The 20383-nt window shown below is 47.2% G+C and overlaps 1 protein-coding gene across 1 annotated transcript in view; it reads right to left on the reverse strand.

Annotated features, from left to right (window-relative positions):
• GLDC (glycine decarboxylase) overlaps positions 1-3298 on the reverse strand; it is a 73403-nt gene extending 70105 nt beyond the window's left edge. The window contains exons 1-2 of the mRNA XM_037903067.2: positions 2833-3298; positions 2335-2413 (exon numbers count right to left, since the gene is read on the reverse strand). Of these exons, the coding sequence (XP_037758995.1) occupies positions 2335-2413; positions 2833-3099 (346 nt within the window). The 5' untranslated portion in view covers positions 3100-3298. The remainder of the gene's footprint in view (positions 1-2334; positions 2414-2832) is intronic.
• Positions 3299-20383: the final 17085 nt, after the last annotated feature.

Genomic DNA, 20383 nt, shown 5'->3' on the forward strand with positions numbered 1-20383 from the left:
TGTCTAGGTTTTTAAGGGTCACTGTTTAACAAAAAGTAGCATGCAATAGTCAATTGTATTCCTCTAAAGTTTATTTTTCAAGTATCTCTTTTTCAGTATAATAGAAAAGATAAAATAGAGTAACAGCTGGATCAGTTTCCAGTTAACTAAATGGGATGTTAGCAAAGGAGATCTTATGAAGAAAATATTTCCAACAGTTACCTGCCTGCCTCAGACAGCGAGTAGAAAGTAGTTAGGATAGAAAGTCACTAACTCATGCTAGTGATTGGGAGACCCATGATAAATTAATTATACAAATTAGCATGTGAGCACATTATAGAAAGGATAATGCATCAAAATGCACTTTAGTTTATTTTGACAACAGTACTTTAGTGTTTAATTATTTATGATCACTTACAATGTATCAGTAAATACTGTAGCATATTCAGTAAGTCTTAACAGATGCTGTAATGAAGTTTTCTATTACTATTAAGTCTTTGAGAAGTGGGGAGAGACTGCCTTGTATGTGAGTTATTTTAAGAAGTGTACATTAGTGAAGTTCTACTTCAGTTCACTTACAGTTTTAAAATGATCTGACAAGTTTGATGAAAACACCATTTACAAATATGCTTTGACTTTTAATAGAGACATTCCAATCCTAGAATATACTGTCTAGCTAGGTCACCATTAGGGAGATATTAAATTATCCCTACTTATGCAAATCATGAAGATAGTGAGGAGAAGGAGTTTAAGATCACCCCCACTCTTTTTGAGAGGCGGGAAAAAGTTATTTAAAAGTAAAATACACCAATGCATCAAAGATTTAAATAAAATATTTGAAATAATAAAGACTTTTCATCATATTGTGTTATTCCTGGCTAGAAGTAGTTTTTTCAGGTTATAGTTTTCCTAGCTGTTCATTCTGGCTGCTGCTTCTGTTTTGTGATGTCATCTCAAACTAACCAGATTGAACTGGCCAGGAACCTTAAAGAAGCTGAGGGGCCTGAAGTTTACACTCAAATTACAATTTGCTGATGAGCAATATTAAAAGGGAGCAAGAGGAATCAAAATAATTTGTCCTATTTGCTAATATGTTAAACACTAACATAAGCTAAAAGAGGATACTGATGTAGTGATTTTCAGAATGCTAGGCACCTCTTAAGCTTTATGTTTCAGTGCAATTATTTAGTCAATAAGACTTCTAAAATGTTTTTTGGCACCAGTGTGTTTTCCAGGAAGATATTGGCAAGCACATTTATTATGGTCTTTATGTACTAATGTAATTGTATATTTTTAAAATGTTCCCTCTAATTAAATGTTTGAGACCTCCTTAGTTTTAAGGAACTGAAATCCAGAAGTTCCCCCAGCATACTAACAGCACCTGTAGGCTTGGATTTACCACAAGAATAATTTGCTAAACTATACTAGTGCCCATTAGTACTATTATAGTTGAGATTCAGGCTACTATCAAAAGTAACCTCTATACCCAAGTTAAATCCCATTTTCTGATGACTAATTCAACTAGAAAAAAAATTCTGCTGGGTAGAAATACTGCAAACAGGTTTTCATCAAAATAGGTTCTACATTTATTAAAATACAAAAAGAGCACCTTTGTTTCTCATGATGTGCTGAATTTTGATGCCAGTTTTAAAATTTATGCACATCATTGATCCATACACTGGGATCAATTAATTTTTTTTTAAAAAATCAGACTAAACTTCAAAACATAAGTAGTTATTTTATCTATGGTACAGAAGCGGTCTAGCCCTTTTTAGTATTTTATTTAAAGATGCAAATTCTGAGCAACAGGCCTCAAAGTGTCACTCAGCATAGGAGGTAACAATTTTAGAGGTGCAGTTTGCCTGTAACTTGTACTAGGGTGACTCAGATTTATGAACAGCAATTTTCAATACATATTACAGTGCTTTCAGGGCATGCCAAGGTTGACTGCACTTTAGTTAACTCAAAACACATCTTCAGGTAGTCTCATCCTGTCCTAAAAGTTTTATTTGTTTCAAATGTGAAAACAACAGCTAATTTTATGCAGCCAACATACTGCTACAACTAGGCACAACATCACAGATTGAAGAGCAATACAGTAGAGTACTGGCATGATTGTTTTTGCTTCTTTGTGATAAGTCCTGTTGCTTTTTACTTGAAATGGGTGGGTTTTCTGTTACAGTTTTTACACAATTTTAGTCATTAGACTAATTACTGGGATACAGAAAAGCAAAACCGTAACTCCTCCGCTGAGCTATTTTAATGCAGATTAATTAGACCAGAAGCAAGGGGGGCAAGGAGGGGGAGATTTTACACAAAGCTCCTACTGGCGTCCAGCGTGAAATGGTCACTTACAAATATGGTCATCCATCTCCAGAGGCCTTCTCAGGCGGATGCTGGCAGGGACGGTTCTATCAATCAGCTCATCGATACTCTGAAAAAGGACATCCATGTAAGTACCGCGCGTTCCCCGGCACCCGGCAGCTTTCTGTTTGATAGCCTGCACTAACGCGCACACAAACTTTAAAAGAGTCTCTCCTCTTCACAGTCTCTCATCACATCTCTCAGTGGGACCTTTGTTGAGACCCGTTTCGTTGTTACCGGAGTCTCGGCGAGTCCCCACTTCTTGCTCTTGTGCACCTCGCTCCGGAACTTCCCGGCGGGCGGAGGGTGAGGCAGAGACGGGAGGACGCGACGGGGAAGTGGTTTTAGGGGGATGCAAAGATGCACGAGAGAGTAGGAGAGGGGGAGGGAAAGCGAGCAGGAAAACACGGGGGGGCACCAGACTGAGGGGGGGGGGGAGATGGGGGCAGAGCGGGCAGCACAGGGGGCAAGGAGCCCGCAGGGACTTACCGCCAGACCCACACTTTGCAGCATTTCCCGCTTCTCTTTGTCCCGGGGCCCGATATGCCGCTGGGAGAAGTCATCGTGCCGGGGCAGGAGCTGCTCGATGTACCGGGAGGACTCGGAAGCGGCGGCGCTGGTGTTGGGGGCGCTGCCCCCCGCCGCCGCCGCCGCGCTCTGCTGCCCCCGCCATCCCCATCTGCCCGGCGGCTTCTTCCCCGCCAGGGCGGCCCCCCGGCCCACGAGCCGCCCCCACCAGCGGGCACAGGTCTGCATGCTGCTGCCGCCGCGCCCGGCCAACTCCCCAGCCCGCCAGCCAGCCGGCGGCACCTGCCGGGCACTTTGTGGGGAGGCCCTGAGGCGCCCCCACCCCCAGACCCCGCGCCAATGGTAGCCCGAGGGGAGGGGCCGCCTTGCCCCGCCCCACACAACCCGGCCCGGCGGGCCACCTGCCGGTGCGCCCACTGCCACCGACAGGGCAAGTTTCCCTTCGGCCCCGCGGCCCTTTCCAGCCGCCCAGTCCCGCTTCTCCATCCCCAGCCCCGCCCAGCCCCCTTCCCACCCCCAGAGCCCTTCCTCAGTCCCCCTTCTCCATCCCCAGCCCCCTTCCCACCCGCAGAGCCCTTCCTCAGTCCCCCTTCTCCATCCCCAGCCCCCTTCCCACCCACAGAGCCCCTTCCCCAGTTCCCCTTCTCCTTCTCCATCCCCAGCCCCCTTCCCACCCACAGAGCCCCTTCCCCAGTTCCCCTTCTCCTTCTCCATCCCCAGCCCCCCTCAGCCCCCTTCCCACCCCCAGAGCCCTTCCTCAGTCCCCCTTCTCCATCCCCAGCCCCCTTCCCACCCGCAGAGCCCCTTCCCCAGTCCCCCTTCTCCATCCCCAGCCTCCTTCCCACTCACAGAGCCCCTTCCTCAGTCCTCCTTCTCCACCCCCAGCCCCCTTTCCACCTGCAGAGCCCCTTCCTCAGTCCCCCTTCTCCATCCCCAGCCCCCTTCCCACCCGCAGAGCCCCTTCCTCAGTCCCCCTTCTCCATCCCCAGCCTCCTTCCCACTCACAGAGCCCCTTCCTCTGTCCTCCTTCTCCACCCCCCAGCCCCCTTCCCACCCACAGAGCCCCTTCCTCAGTCCCCCTTCTCTACCCCCCAGCCCCCTTTCCACCTGCAGAGCCCCTTCCTCAGTCCCCCTTCTCCATCCCCAGCCTCCTTCCCACTCACAGAGCCCCTTCCTCTGTCCTCCTTCACCCCCCAGCCCCCTTCCCACCCACAGAGCCCCTTCCTCAGTCCCCCTTCTCTACCCCCCAACCCCCTTTCCACCTGCAGAGCCCCTTCCTCAGTCCCCCTTCTCCATCCCCAGCTCCCTTCCCACCCGCAGAGCCCCTTCCTCAATCCCCCTTCTCCATCCCCAGCCCCCTTCCCACCCACAGAGCCCCTTCCTCAGTCCCCCTTCTCCATCCCCAGATCCCCTCAGCCCCCTTCCCATGCACAGAGCCCCTTCCCCAGTCTTCTCTCTCCATCCCCAGCCCCCCTCAGCCCCCTTCCCACCCGCAGACCCCTTCCCCAGTCCCCCTTCTCCATCCCCAGTCACCTCAGCCGCCTTCCCACCCACAGACCCCTTCCCCAGTCCCCCTTCTCCATCTCCAGCCCCCCCTCAGCTCCCTTCTCACCCACAGACCCCTTCTCCAGCCCCCCTTCTCCATCTCCAGCCCCCCTCAGCTCCCTTCCCACCCGCAGACCCCTTCCCCAGTCCCCCTTCTCCATCTCCAGCCCCCTTCCCACCCGCAGACCCCTTCTCCATCCCCAGATCCCCTCAGCCCCCTTCCCCCATGCAGAGCCCCCTCCTCAGTCCCCCTTCTCCATCCCCAATCCCCTCAGCCCCCTTCCCACCTGCAGAGCCCCATCCCCAGTCCCCTTCTCCATCCCCAGCCCCCCTCAGCCCCATTCCCACCCACAGAGCCTTTTCCCCAGTCCCCCTTCTTCATCTCCAGCATCCCCTTCCCACCAGCTCTTCCCCAGTCTCCCTTCTCCATCCCCAGTCCTCTCAGCCCCCTTCCCATCCACAGAGCCCCTTCCCCAGTCCCCCTTCTCCATCCCCAGACCCCCTCAGCCCCCTTCCCACCCGCAGAGCCCCTTCTCCAGTCCTCCTTCTCCATCCCCAGACCCCCAATAGCCCCCTTCCCACCTGCAGAGCCCCTTCCCCAGTCCTCCTTCTCCATCCCCAGACCCCCAATAGCCCCCTTCCCACCCGCAGAGCCCCTTCCCCAGTCCACCTTCTCCATCCCCAGACCCCCTCACTTCCATCCTCCCCAAAAACACTCCCCTCCCAGACCCCCTCATCCCTATCGACCCCACTCCCTCCCTATTCCCTGATCCTCTCATCCCCCTCTACTGTCCATCCCACTCCCATACCTCATCCGTCATCCTCCTCCCCATCCCCAGATCCCCCTCCTCACCCTCAGACCTTCCTCATCCCCAGCCCCAGCCAACCCCCAGCCCTCTCCATCCCCACTCCTAGCCCTCCCCTCATCATCCTCAGCTAGGGTGACCAGATGTCCCATTTTTAAAGGGACAGTCCCGTTTTTTGGGACTTTTTCTTATATTGGCGCCTATCACCCCCCACCCCCTGTCCTATATTTTCATAGTTGCTATCTGGTAACCCTATCCTCAGCCCCCCTCACCACTCCTGCTCCCTCATCCCTATCGACCCGTATCTTGAGTAACCCCACTTCCCCTGCACTTATGGTCCCCATCTCCCATCTTTCCTCTTCTAGCTCCTCAATCCAGGCTCTTACTGGACTCTCTCTAGCTTTGCCTTCTGCCTTCCAGCCCCTCCACCCCCATGATCCGCCCTTCCACTGCCCCGCATTAAGCCCTCACCCTACAGCTCCTTTTCTCCTCATGTTTCCACTGCCCCTCATCCTTCAGTTCTAGATCTCCCTACCCCAGCCTCCCCTGTTCCCCTGCTCTCACCCCTCTCCCTCTCAAGCAACTCAAAAGTTTCAGGTCTATTTCAATAATTATATTGGCATGACAAAGCACGGAAGTATTGGCAAGCATAACACATCAAGTGTCTGTCACCATTTACATAATATCCTCTTGTAAACACATCTCAATGCCGAAGTGTAAGCTAAATTCAGATCTGAAAGAGGGGGAAATAGTGGCTGAAGATTAACAGTAACAATATGTTGTACTTCTGTAGCACACTTTTTGTTCCCCTCCTCTGCACCCCAAACTATTAAGAGGATACTGCTACTGTATTTGATTTACAGCCAGCAACTTTGATGGGAAGGTTTATATAAGTGCCAAATACAGTTACTGTTCAACTGCAGTTCTGTTCAGGAACTAGCATCTGAAGAATAAAAGTTTTTTTTTTTTTTAAAAGTGCTGCTTTTTCATAGTAGTGAAATAATATCAGCCATAAATATAATATTTTTATCAGAAAATCCTCATTGTCTAAATTCAGGTAATGTTTGGCTATTTAGGTGTCCATTATTAGGATATCTGACTGCCTACCAAGAAATTGAAAAAGACTTATCCCCCACACTCAACATCCATCATCTGTATGAACCTCTTCCCCCCCCCCCCCCAAAAAAAAACTGCTCTTGTCTCAAACCCTTTATGATCTGAATAAATTCTGACCTATTCCATTTAAGAAGATGAAATTCTGCTGTATTTGTAAACTTATCTTTTCCATTCTGTAGGCATGGTACAGATTTTGACAATTCTATTCCTAAAGTATACTTACCAGAATTGCAAGTGATTTTCTTTAACCTAAAAAGGAAGTTAGGCTATACAATCTTGTATGTGTTTGATTATTAGCATTTGAGATACTGGCATATAGCCAGTTGTGGGAGCAGGGAGGAGTGGAGGAAAAAGATAAAAGAAATTCACTGTAAACTAAATGCCTATGAACAGATTCTCAATTGGTATAAATTAGCATAACTCCACTGACTTCAGTGGAGCTATGCTCTTTTACGTCAGCTGAGAATCTGGCCCTTAGGTCTCTAATTTTGTCTTCTATCTCTAAGGAAACCTTTAGTTTTAATCTTTATTTTTATTTTATTTCATCTAGTAATTGGGGATTCCCCTCCTTCTCATCCTTACTGCAGACAGTAGCAGCAAGCTTTAATGTAAGTAAACTGGAACATGGATATCTGTCTCACAAGCATAAGAGAGCAGTTATTTCTTTGATGTCAGAACTCTGAAGGCTGTTTGCCAGCACATCTTTCAAAGATGCTCCCAGAATGCAGCATTACAAGATATATCTAATTGTATCATAAATGATAATTGCACCCTGATAGAAAAACTTGTAGTGATTCTCCTTCTTTAGAGCTCTCACCAGGCAAAATAATCAGCCTTTGAGTTCATGCAATCCCCATATTGTGGTGGTGCAGTGGAGTGGCTTATCTATGACACACATCAGCCTGCTGTGCAAGGGCATAAAGAAAACAAAGAACCCTGCATGCCTGGGAATTGCAGAGTTGAGTTGGAATGGTGAATTCTTGTAAATTTCCTCTTAGGGATCCACTACATGCTTGTAGTAACTCCCCTAAATGGGCCACAGTGGGTAGCATATTCACTCCAACTTGTCTGGACACTTAAAATGCAGGAGAAGTTTCTGAAGATTGCCTTATTTAGTAGGTCTGACCAACAATCAGGGCTGAAAGGGCTCACTCAAACCCATATGTCTGCATTTATTTATATCAATCTGCAAACTCCATTTTGTTTTTGGGAGGGCCATTTTGACTGTAAAACTCTTCTTTGCCTGCACCTTAGCTCCACAGCATACATAATGAACTGAAAAAAAGGGTCAGGAGGGATAAATTCTTACACTTAGCAGAAGGTTACCCAGGGAGGGTCATTAAACTTTGATGCAAACACCCTTTGACAAAGAACTGTCTATTGCCCAGGGAAACCTGTTCTACCAGGTGGGCTAGTGACCAAGCAACAGATCATCTGATAGGGTGCTTTGATCAGTTGATGGGGGTTTGAGGCTGATCAGGGAAGTCACCAGACAGGACTGGAAGTTATAAAAGGAAAAGGTCTGCTGAGTAGCTCTTGCTCACTGACTAGAACAAGAAGATTGAGAGATAGGAAGGAAGGAATAAGGGAGGCAAGAGGATGGGATGCAGCAGAATCCTGGACTCCCTGAACAGATTCCCAATTCCCAAAGGACTTTTGGAGTGGTGAGGAAACTGAGGCAGGGATTTGCATGCAAATTTTGTCTGCAAATAAACTGGTTAGTCTCTAAGGTGCCACAAGTACTCCTTTTAATTTTGTCTCCCTCCATTGATCTGTATCTCTCTTGTGTTGTCTATGAGTAAAGTGGAATTGGTTTGGAATTCTTTTTCAAAGTCTGTGTGTTCTTGCTTAAACAGTCCGGTGTCCCTGAAAGTTAAACTAAAAACCAGCATAAACCAGATGGAGCTCTGGGGAGAGTGTGCTTGAGCAACTAGGGCACTTGGGGCAGGGGGGAGGAATCAGCACTGGTGCTGGGGACCTAGGGTAGTTTAACCACAGGATCCCATTCCCTGGAAGTGTTAACAGACAGTCTATGCCCTAGAAATATGGCCAAAGACTGCGGAAGTCTGCTGAGACCTAGGGGAGCTCAGAAGCATGCTGGATCCAGGGTTTGGATCGAAGCACAGCAGCCTGTTCCAGCAGAGGAAGCTTGACCAGATCTACAACAGTGGGGTTTAGTTGTTCTGTTTTTTAACATGATTTATAATTCTCTTATTATACTTCATTATAATAGGTTAGTTCTCTTTCAAAATTGTCAGCCAGAGAAATGCTTTGGATAGGGTTTCCAACTTTCTAATTGCACAAAACCAAACAGCCTTGCCCCGTCCCACCCCACCCCTTCTCTGAGGCCCCGCCTGCACTCACTCCATCCCCCCTCCTGCCATCGCTTGCTCTCCCCTGCCCTCACTCACTTTCACTGGGCTGGGGGTGGGGTAAGGCCTCTGACTGGGGGTGTGGGCTCTGGGATGGGGCCAGAAATGAGGGATTCAGGGTACAGAAGGGGGCTTCAGGCTGGGGCAGGGAGTTGGGGTACAGGAGGGGGTGTGGGCTCTGGCTGGGGGTGTAGGCTCTGGGGTGCAGGAGAGGGCTCAGAGCTGGGGAAGGGGGTTGGGGTGCAGGCTCTGGGAGGGAGTTAGGGTGTGGGAGGGGGTTCCAATCTGGGGCAGGGGTTTGGGGTGCAGGAGGGGGATTGAGGCACAGGCTCCAGCTGGGTGGCACTTACCCGTCAGCAGTGCAGTGGGGCTTAGGCATGCTCCATGTAGCTCCCGGAAGCGTCGGCATGTCCCTGCGGCCCCTAGGCAGAGGGGCCAGGGGGCTGTGCGTGCTGCCCCTCAGCTCTCATTGGTCATGGTTCCAGGCCAATGGGAGCTGCAGAGCCTGCGCTGGGGGTGGGGGCAGTGCGTGGAGCTTCCCTGATCGCCCCTCTGCCTATGCGCCACAGGGACATGCTGACCACTTCCGGGAGCTGCATGGAGGCAGGGCAGGCAGGAGGGAGTGCTGACTGGAACCGCCAGGATCCCTTTTTGGCTGGGCATTCAAGTTGAAAACCGGATGCCTGGCAACTCTACTCAGCAGGCTAATGATGCTGAGTGGGGGTTAAAGTAACATGGAGCATAGGTCCCTATAGTTTGCCAAAAGCAGATGGAGAATTTCCCCTCCTGGCTTTTTCTCTCTTGGGCTTTGGAGACCTGACCTCCCGCTCCTTTGCTTCTTCACTGGTTGGTAAAAATCAGGATTCATCAAGCAGGAGAAACAGTTGCCTGGCTGAGGAGTTTATCAGGTTACAACCTTTCCTGATAGTAAACGGAGCAGTACCAGCACCTGATGGGAGAAGAATTATCCAAGCTGCTTTTGTAATCAGCAGGAAGACTAAGTGTCAGAAGCAAAACAGAGTAAATCTATTGATCAGTTACAGTTATCGAGCATATAACTCTCATGTTTTTAAGTAGTCTGGCTGTGATGGTGTCTCCTGCTTACTACCTAATCTGTTCAGGTTTCAGAGTAACAGCCGTGCTAGTCTGTATTTGCAAAAAGAAAAGGAGTACTTGTGGCACCTTAGAGACTAACCAATTTATTTGAGCATAAGCATTCGTGAGCTACAGCTCACTTCATTGAATGCATCCCATGAAGTGAGCTGTAGCTCACGAAAGCTTATGCTCAAATAAATTGGTTAGTCTCTAAGGTGCCACAAGTACTCCTTTTCTTTTTGCTAATCTATTCAGTTACCTCCCCTTTCCCTTTCTTTCACTTCCAATGGCCAATCCATAGCTGCCAAGTTTTTTCCTGTTCCATGTGTTCCTGTTCTCATGCACTCATGAGAAAATGTCACTGATTTTTCCCCCTCAGAGTTCTCCTGCCATCCCCCACCATCAATGAGAGTATATGTATGGGGAGTAGTAGGGTATTGCTGGTGGGGGATAGGGGAACTTGGGGTAAATCCTCTCATTTTGCCCCTCTCCTTATTAGCCTCATCAGTATCATCCTCCATTCTTTTCACCCCACTCCATCCCAACTCGCCCAGGGGCTCTTGGTACCTCCTCTACCTCTCAAGGGGCTTCACACTAGCAAGCCAGCAGGGGAACAAATGGATGGGAGGCACAGAGGCTGCCTGAAATTGGGTGCAAAAGTAGAGATCAACAGGAGCAACTGCAGTTATTTGCATGCAGACCAGCTGAATGAAGGAGATCTCTAGAGCCAGGCTGCTGGAAGTTGTGACAGGGCTGCCAAATACATTAAATGGGTGACACCTGATAGCCCTGCCAAGCTCCTAAACCTACAAAACTGCTGACAACAGCAAGGTTTAAGAGACTGTTACTGGGCCATATGCTCCCGAAGTCCTGCCTCTGTAGGGAAGCAGAGCGTTTAGCTAGTCCCCTCCCCTTGTTGCTGCTGAGTTTCTCTCTTGGAGAACACTGGGTCTTTTTAAAAGGCCTGCCCCCCACTCCCCATGAAATTCTGTGTAAGACACCAGCCTACATGCTAATAAGGCCAGATGCCTCTATAGTCCTACATTAGGGAGGTATTAATGATATCAAACTGACTACAGTACCCTTACTTCCTGCTTGATTTTAATAGATGTGCAGGACACCTGCTGCTCACAAACCAGGTAGAATTAGTGGGGGAAGCAAAAGTGGATGGGAATCTGGGAGGCAGTGACCATGAGTTGGTTGAGTTCAGGATCCTGACGCAGGGAAGGAAGGTAAGCAGCAGGATACGGACCCTGGACTTCAGGAAAGCAGACTTCGACTCCCTCAGGGAACAGATGGCCAGGATCCCCTGGGGGACTAACATGAAGGGGAAGGGAGTCCAGGAGAGCTGGCTGTATTTCAAGGAATCCCTGTTGAGGTTACAGGGACAAACCATCCCGATGAGTCGAAAGAATAGTAAATATGGCAGGCGACCAGCTTGGCTTAATGGTGAAATCCTAGCGGATCTTAAACATAAAAAAGAAGCTTACAAGAAGTGGAAGGTTGGACATATGACCAGGGAAGAGTATAAAAATATTGCTCGGGCATGTAGGAAAGATATCAGGAGGGCCAAATCGCACCTGGAGCTGCAGCTAGCAAGAGATGTCAAGAGTAACAAGAAGGGTTTCTTCAGGTATGTTGGCAACAAGAAGAAAGCCAAGGAAAGTGTGGGCCCCTTACTGAATGAGGGAGGCAACCTAGTGACAGAGGATGTGGAAAAAGCTAATGTACTCAATGCTTTTTTTGCCTCTGTTTTCACTAACAAGGTCAGCTCCCAGACTGCTGTGCTGGGCATCACAAAATGGGGAAGAGATGGCCAGCCCTCTGTAGAGATAGAGGTGGTTAGGGACTATTTAGAAAAGCTGGACGTGCACAAGTCCATGGGGCCGGACGAATTGCATCCGAGAGTGCTGAAGGAATTGGCGGCTGTGATTGCAGAGCCCTTGGCCATTATCTTTGAAAACTCGTGGCGAACGGGGGAAGTCCCGGATGACTGGAAAAAGGCTAATGTAGTGCCCATCTTTAAAAAAGGGAAGAAGGAGGATCCTGGGAACTACAGGCCAGTCAGCCTCACCTCAGTCCCTGGAAAAATCATGGAGCAGGTCCTCAAAGAATCAATCCTGAAGCACTTAGAGGAGAGGAAAGTGATCAGGAACAGTCAGCATGGATTCACTAAGGGAAGGTCATGCCTGACTAATCTAATCGCCTTTTATGATGAGATTACTGGTTCTGTGGATGAAGGGAAAGCAGTGGATGTATTGTTTCTTGACTTTAGCAAAGCTTTTGACACGGTCTCCCACAGCATTCTTGTCAGCAAGTTAAGGAAGTATGGGCTGGATGAATGCACTATAAGGTGGGTAGAAAGCTGGCTATATTGTCGGGCTCAACGGGTAGTGATCAATGGCTCCATGTCTAGTTGGCAGCCGGTGTCAAGTGGAGTGCCCCAGGGGTCGGTCCTGGGGCCGGTTTTGTTCAATATCTTCATAAATGATCTGGAGAATGGTGTGGATTGCACTCTCAGCAAATTTGCGGATGATACTAAACTGGGAGGAGTGGTAGATACGCTGGAGGAGAGGGATAGGATACAGAAGGACCTAGACAAATTGGAGGATTGGGCCAAAAGAAATCTGATGAGGTTCAATAAGGATAAGTGCAGGGTCCTGCACTTAGGACGGAAGAACCCAATGCACCGCTACAGACTAGGGACCGAATGGCTAGGCAGCAGTTCTGCGGAAAAGGACCTAGGGGTGACAGTGGACGAGAAGCTGGATATGAGTCAGCAGTGTGCCCTTGTTGCCAAGAAGGCCAATGGCATTTTGGGATGTATAAGTAGGGGCATAGCGAGCAGATCGAGGGACGTGATCGTTCCCCTCTATTCGACACTGGTGAGGCCTCATCTGGAGTACTGTGTCCAGTTTTGGGCCCCACACTACAAGAAGGATGTGGATAAATTGGAAAGAGTCCAGCGAAGGGCAACAAAAATGATTAGGGGTCTAGAGCACATGACTTATGAGGAGAGGCTGAGGGAGCTGGGATTGTTTAGTCTGCAGAAGAGAAGAATGAGGGGGGATTTGATAGCTGCTTTCAACTACCTGAAAGGGGGTTCCAAAGAGGATGGCTCTAGACTGTTCTCAATGGTAGCAGATGACAGAACGAGGAGTAATGGTCTCAAGTTGCAATGGGGGAGGTTTAGATTGGATATTAGGAAAAACTTTTTCACTAAGAGGGTGGTGAAACACTGGAATGCGTTACCTAGGGAGGTGGTAGAATCTCCTTCCTTACAGGTTTTTAAGGTCAGGCTTGACAAAGCCCTGGCTGGGATGATTTAACGGGGACTTGGTCCTGCTTTGAGCAGGGGGTTGGACTAGATGACCTTCTGGGGTCCCTTCCAACCCTGATATTCTATGATTCTATGATTCTATGACATAGGTCCCACAAACAAAGAGCAGCCTCAAGCACCCTTAGCTCATCAAAGAGTTTAGTAAATGACACTGGTTGAAACTCAACTAAAGTAAACATGACATGTCCTCTTCAGGCACAGTTCTGCTCCCCTGAAAGTAATGTACTCTGAATATCTGCAAAAAAAAAAAAGATAAAAAATGCCTCACAATGAAAAATATGCAATTTCATTCCAAACTGTCCAGTGCCAGGAACAGTTTCACTGGAGGATACTCTGCAGAAGTGAGGGTGAAAAATAAACAATAAGGATTAAAACTGCTGTATGTGGTCCACACTGTTTTGAATAGTTTACTGGAAACAATTTACAAGAAAATAAATTTCTTGAAACGATAATAAAAAGGTTTCCTATAAATGAATAATATCAATTCCTTCACTGTAGTAAAAATTAACAATAGAACTTTGCATTTCTATAGAGTCTTCCACCAAACAATCACAAAGCACTTTATAAACATTAAAAAACCGAAACCTCATAGCACTTCTCTGAGGCAGTATTATTCTTATTTTATGGATAGGGCATCCTGATGCACCACAAATTGAAGTGGTTTGCCTAGGGGGAAACACAAAGTTTATGGCAGAGCTAAGAATAGAACCAATATTTCTGGAGTCACATGCCTGAATCACAGATCATCCTTCCCCATTCCCCTGGTTTTTGGGGGAGCAAAACGAAACAGGCTACTTTATAGAAAATGTTTCAGTTGGAGTCTTCAAACCAGACAAACTCCTTGGTTCTACATTCTCCCTCCCAAATTGTATAATCCCACCACTGCAATCTAGTCTGTTTTTACAGTTACCATGGGTGTTTAGTTACAAAATGCCTACCCTCATTAGTCCGATATTTTTTAAAAATAACCTGTTTACAAACCCCTGGTTATTTTTTTAAACACAAAATGTAACAATATCCACACTCTAGACTAGGGGTGGGAAAGCTTTTTGGCCTGAAGGCCACATCGGGGTTGCAAAACTGTAAGGAGGGCCGGGTAGGGAAGGCTGTGTCTCCCCAAACAGCCTAGCCCCTGCCCTCTATCTGCCCCCTCCCACTTTCCACCCCTGACTGCCCCCCTCAGAACCTCCGCCCCATCCAACCGCCCCCTGCTCCTTGTCCCCTGACTGCCCCCCATGACTCCCGGCCCTCTTACCATGCCGCTCAGAGCAGCATGTCTGGCAGCCACACTGCCTGGCTGGAGCCAGACATGCTGCCCTGCAGGAGCACGCAGCCCCGCTACCCGCGTAACGGCATGGCTGCGGGGGACGGGGAGCAGCAGGGGAGGGGCCTCCCTGGCCAGGACCGGGCAGGACGGTCCCGCAGGCCGTAGTTTGCCCACCTCTGCTCTAGACTGTAGTTCTACAGTTCCTTGATTTTCTTTGCATAATGACAGGTTTCAGAGTAACAGCCGTGTTAGTCTGTATTCGCAAAAAGAAAAGGAGTACTTGTGGCACCTTAGAGACTAACCAATTTATTTGAGCATAAGTTTTCGTGAGCTACAGCTCACTTCATCGGTTTCTTTGTGGTGAGTGAAACCTCTATTTCATTTGAATAATGCGTTTCAAAATCTCTCTATATATCATGGATGTAACAATAGTATGCTATTCTAGGCCAGTCACATTAGACTCCTTCCCTCTCTAATTTATTGTTCCTCATAGCTATAAATAGCAGTCATAAGAGCAAGGAAATTAAAACAATTATTCTTAAAGAGCCTGAGTGGTCTAGTGGAGTGATCCGTAGAACTGGGATAATACCTGCCTCACAGGGCTGTGTGAGAATTGATTTGATAATATTTGTACTGTGCTCTGAACATGAAAAACACTGTATGTGAGGAGTTACTATTAGTATTGGAGAGGAGATGTATCAATTTAAGTCCACCACCTTTTTCCAAGATACTATTCAGGCTATCCCAGCTTTTTTCCAAACACTCTTTCAATGATCCAGTGGCTGAGTGCACTCTCTCCGACTTGCTGCGCACAATCGATGGTTTGGTGTCCAGCTCTAAATACAGAAAAATCACTTCTTTGGTCTGAAGCAGGGGTGGCCAACCTGTGGCTTTGGAGTCACATGCGGCTCTTCAAAAGTTAATGTGCAGTTCCTTGTATAGGCACCGACTCTGGGGCTGGAGCTACAGGCGCCAACTTTCCAGTGTGCTCGGGGGGTGCTCACTGCTCAACCCCTGGTTCTGCCACAGGCCCTGCCCCCACCCCTTCCCGTCCCATCCCCATAGCCTGCAATGCCCTCGCTTCTCCCCCTCCCCCACAGAGCCTCCTGCATGCCAGGAAACAGCTGATTGGGAGGTGCAGGGAGGGAGGGGGAGGTGCTGATTGGCAGGGCTGCCAGTGGGTGGGAGGCGCTGGGAGTGGGGTGGGGGAGCTGATGGGTGGAGCGGCTGCTGACATATTACTGTGGCTCTTTGGCAATGTACATTATTAAATTCTGGCTCCTTCTCAGGCTCAGGTTGGCCCCCCTTGGTCTGAAGTCTAATGCTGATGTTTGGGCCCATAAATCCATCTAAAAGATAGGCAGTTAAAGTTTGGATTTTGATGCCCTGGGAAACTTTATGATGCAAGTTTCTCCGAATTCTGTCTGGAATCTTCCTACATTATTCTAATTAGTTAGTTACAGAATGCATGCATGAGCTTGTGCTTTTTGTATTTTGGATCTTTCAATAATTATTCAGCCGGCAGACCTTTAAAACAAACTTTATCCTAAGTGCTTTCATCTCACTGGGGCTTTGCAGGAACTATGAGACATACAGAATATCAACTCCCTTCTTTGGAGCCCAACTCAAAATGCCTGCCTACAGACTGCCTCCAAATGTCTTTCAAGAGTTTCCCCAGTCATCAGTTCACCTCCTCATTCTTGCATTCCCCCACTCTAATCAGACATGTAATTGGGGAGTTCCCCTACTATGACAACTCTTGATGTCACCTCTAAATTATTTGAGGGTGGTAAAGACCATTTGTATCTACTCAAACAATTTGCATTGTTAAATTGCAGCATTTCCTGTGCGCTTGTTTTAATCCTGTAAAATATTCCTAGAAGGTTTATCTTCTGATTTTGGATTCAGACAGCATCCTCTTCCCTAGACTCTAAAACATGCTTATTATTTAAAAAGCTATGTAGGTACATAGGTGACCTAGCTATCGTTTTGAGAAATATTTGTCAAGTCCCCTCCACAGAAATATAAATGGATAATGTACTGAGACATTGCATTCCACATTCCTTATGAAAATATGCTTATGATATGAATATGACATAACTGAGATATATTTTATGCCAGATGGCTCATGTGAGATATCATTGGAAAGGTTATGATTTACTGAATGCAATTATCCAATTTGTATGCCTGTACCATTTCTGTATCTGAAGATAGGAACATTGACTATGTATCTTTATTTCAACTATGCTACTGTGGATGGCACCCACTGGTAACACTTCAGGTACAACAACGGAAAAGCCAGACAGGGCGGATGGCCCATCAGCAAGAGACAATGGACTGTAAAAGAGCTTAGTCTTCCTGTGAACATGTGGGTAAGCCTGTGAAGAATGGCTACAGGGGCCCTATAGAGGCATTTTACCATGTCACCCGATACTGGAACCCATCTTGAATTCTGTACTTTTCCACGAGAAGCTGGAGGGTGGGAGTCAAACTAGGAAACAAAGGACTCCCGTCTTATGCAAATCCTATTTAAGGGTGGGGAGTGAGGTAATCCTGGTTGTCAGTTCTCCCCTGCTACCCCACCCAAGATGACTGCTGGAAACAACTAAGACTGAACTGGGGGAAAGAGCTGGACCCAGGTTGGAAGGGCATCTGACCTGTGAAGAAGATTATCAGAATCACATTTAGGGTGAGAACTTACATGTAATTAGTTTCCTTAGTGTATTAAGCTTAGTTTGCATGCTCTGTTTTATTTTCTTAGTAATCTGCCTTGTTCTGTCTGCTACCTCCTTAACTACTTAAAATAGACCTGTTATAGTTAATGCATTTATTTCTGGTTTACAATATAACCCAGTTTATGTGATTTCTTATTCCTGAAGTTGTGCATACCCTCCTCCATATTGAGGGAGGAGGCAAATTTCATATAATTTTGGGTTTGTAATCCAAGGGGGGTGGACATCTGGGTGCTGTGGCAAGCCCCTTAAGCTGAGCCTTCTCAGAGTGGATCTCTGTGTCTCTGTGCAGCTGGGTGTGGCCCTGCCTGTGTGCTTGGCTGGAAAAGGCTGGGGAGCCTAGCCCAGCAAGACCAGGTAAAAGGGGGCCTAGGCTGGCAGAACAGCCTGCCTCAGCGGCGTCCCAGCACACCAGGTGACATCCCAGAGGGTCCAACCCATCACAGGTACTCCTATTAAAAATGGGAAGGTCTTGGTACAGATTACCCGTGTCTATTCTGGCTTCTGAAGAGTAGGACAGAGGCCCCTGCAATGGCAAGTCCTTGGGAGAAAGAGGAAAGGCTCCAGCAGCTGAAAATGGCTACCTTGTACACTGCTAAGAAAAGTGCAGAAGTCAGCACTTCAGTGACTTGGCCGGGGTATGTGCTGAATCAGAATATCCCCAAAACAACACCCAAAGGCAGGGTTTTGTTTTTGTTTTTTAACAGAACTTTAACCTAAGAGGCAGGACATGCACAGTACCACCTGCCCTTCTTTGGGGTGAATCCTTCCTTGGATGCATGGGCACAGAGAGATGTAGTGTACTTTTATAGCTGGGGTGAATCTAGCCCAGTGTTGAAGATTCTTCACACTTTCTTGCAGCTTTACTTTTATAATGGCTACTGCTTCCAGGTAGAAGGTTTTTCCCACCGCCAAGTCTTATAAACAAGCGGCAAGGGTGAATTAACAAATTCTGGTTTTTTTAAATGTATTTACAGTACAGATGATTGTTAGCAAATAAAAGATCTTAACCCTTAGAAAATAAAAAGCACACCATAACGTTGTTACTGGATCTTGTCTTATTGCTACATATTAATTTTGAGAGGTCACTGCCTAAACACACAAACAGCTTATTTTCTCATAAAATATTCAAGCTCTATCCTAAGTCTCCACACTGTCTGTTTTAAGTACTGTGAAAATCCCATTACATAAATAAGTAATTTGAAAATTTACATAGTACGATATACCAGGCAAGATGTGTGTCATCTTTCTGTGTTTACCACTTCACAGGAAGTGGCATCACATTGTATTTCTGTCATCAGGAGCTGGTAGCAAATTTTATTACTGGGGGAAAAAATTACTTCCCAAAGTTCCCTTAGCACGAAATCTGTATCTCCCCTTTCCCCCCAGCACATATACAAGTACTTAGACTGTGGGCTGTATTCCCCCTTCTGCTGTGTTCCTTTTACACCATGCTGGCAGTATAGAGGGGCCATAAAGCCAGTGGAAAATCATTCCCAGGGAAGAGTCCCTGAATTCCCTGGATAGAACAGAATGGCTCTACGCCATGCCCCTTGAAGCCCCATCTGTAGGAGGCATGCCTAGTGAAGAAAGGGATGTGGCCCAATCACTCTGTTCCACATCTATTCTTGGCTATAGAATAGCCCCTAGAGATTGTTGCATAAAGAATAAGTCTCAAGGCTGCTCTAACTTATGTTAGAGGGCCAAAAGTCACCTTTGCCCTGCTGTACCCATCAGTGCTACACGGAGCACATGATGCAAATACAGATGATTTTTCTTAGTGCCTGCTGATATGGGTTTAGATCTGCCACCATCCAGAAATATAAGTTCATATTAAAATAGTACATCACAATGACACTGTCACAACTCTTGTCAAGTTTCCTCTTCTGAACACTTAACAGGCTGCTGCATTTGTGTCCCACACACTGGCCACATGTCCCTAAGTTTATTTGAGTAATGTCCAGTCGCTGCCTCTGGCTCCTCAGAGTACTTCTTTCTAGCACCCCTTTCTGAGAGCTGAGACACCATAGTCCAGATGCTTAGGCTCTGAGACTGGTGCCAGCTCTCCTAGACTCTCCAGTTGCTTATGCACATGCTTTCTAAGAACTTCAACCTTGTGGTCTCTCTGGTTTGCAGTTTACTTCTTCAAGGGCACCAGATAGTTAAGGCAAAGAGATGCAAGCTTTGCAGAAGGATTCTAACAATTATTTTTACTTTAGACAGCACAAGAGATGTACACACCTATACAAAATACCTATATATCATTCCCTGCCTCAGTTTCCACATCACTTAAGAGTCCTTTGGGGTTTGGTCAAATTCTTCTAACAAGTTCAGGATCCTTTTCCTGATGGTCATGACTTCTCCTACTAACTGAGTCTGTCTCTCGTTGACCCCTTGCAGTTGGTGTCCTTAAGCTCCTGACTGGCATATTAGCCAAAAGATCCCCGGTGCTACAAGAGCCTACCTCTTTGTTCCTCTCTCATGCCCCAAGCTTCCTTTGTCTGTCCAACTAACCCAGTCTGTTTTCAGAGGGCTGCACCAGACATCTCATCTCTTTGTTACCTTTTCTGGGGAAATTCCATTCCTTCAAACCCTAGTCCTCTGCAGAGAAGTTGGAGAAAACTGGTTTTATCTAGATTGCAGTGACTCCTTTGCTCACCCTGGGCAAGATCTACACAGGTCCTGATCATCTTTAGTGACCAACCATTGCTAGCCCTGTTTCAATGTCCTTTGGAATTTCAGTCCAAGATGGAAGTAAAAAGACAAGAGAGAAGGCGCAGACCAGACTGATAATCAAAAGGGAGCTTGTCATTTGATATAGAGACATAGAGTGTTCATAATACCAAACAGAATTCATCAATTGTCTCTAGACAGATTGTCAGAGACACACTCTAACATCTGGCCTGCCCAAGCCTTATCCATTTGCCCCTCACTGGTCCTCTTGTATATTGGGCTTTCTGTACCCATATAAAGGGAGCGAGGCAGCATTTGCCCTATGTGCATAAGTGAGGTTAGATTTTGTTTCCTTTACAGAATACTCTATTGGATTTTATCTCCATGACCTCAACCTGTCCTTCCTACAGTGACATAATGTCTCTTATCTACTACCAGATACATAGTATCTCTTGTACTATTGCAATCTCTAACAGATATTTGTATGGTATTAAGTTTTTACTTTTGAAAATCTATCAGCAAACCTAAAAATACCTGAAAATGAACTCTGCAAACATTGCAAAATG

The sequence above is a fragment of the Chelonia mydas genome, chromosome 5 (assembly GCF_015237465.2).
Source record: "Chelonia mydas isolate rCheMyd1 chromosome 5, rCheMyd1.pri.v2, whole genome shotgun sequence".
Classification (NCBI taxonomy): Eukaryota; Metazoa; Chordata; order Testudines; family Cheloniidae; genus Chelonia; species Chelonia mydas.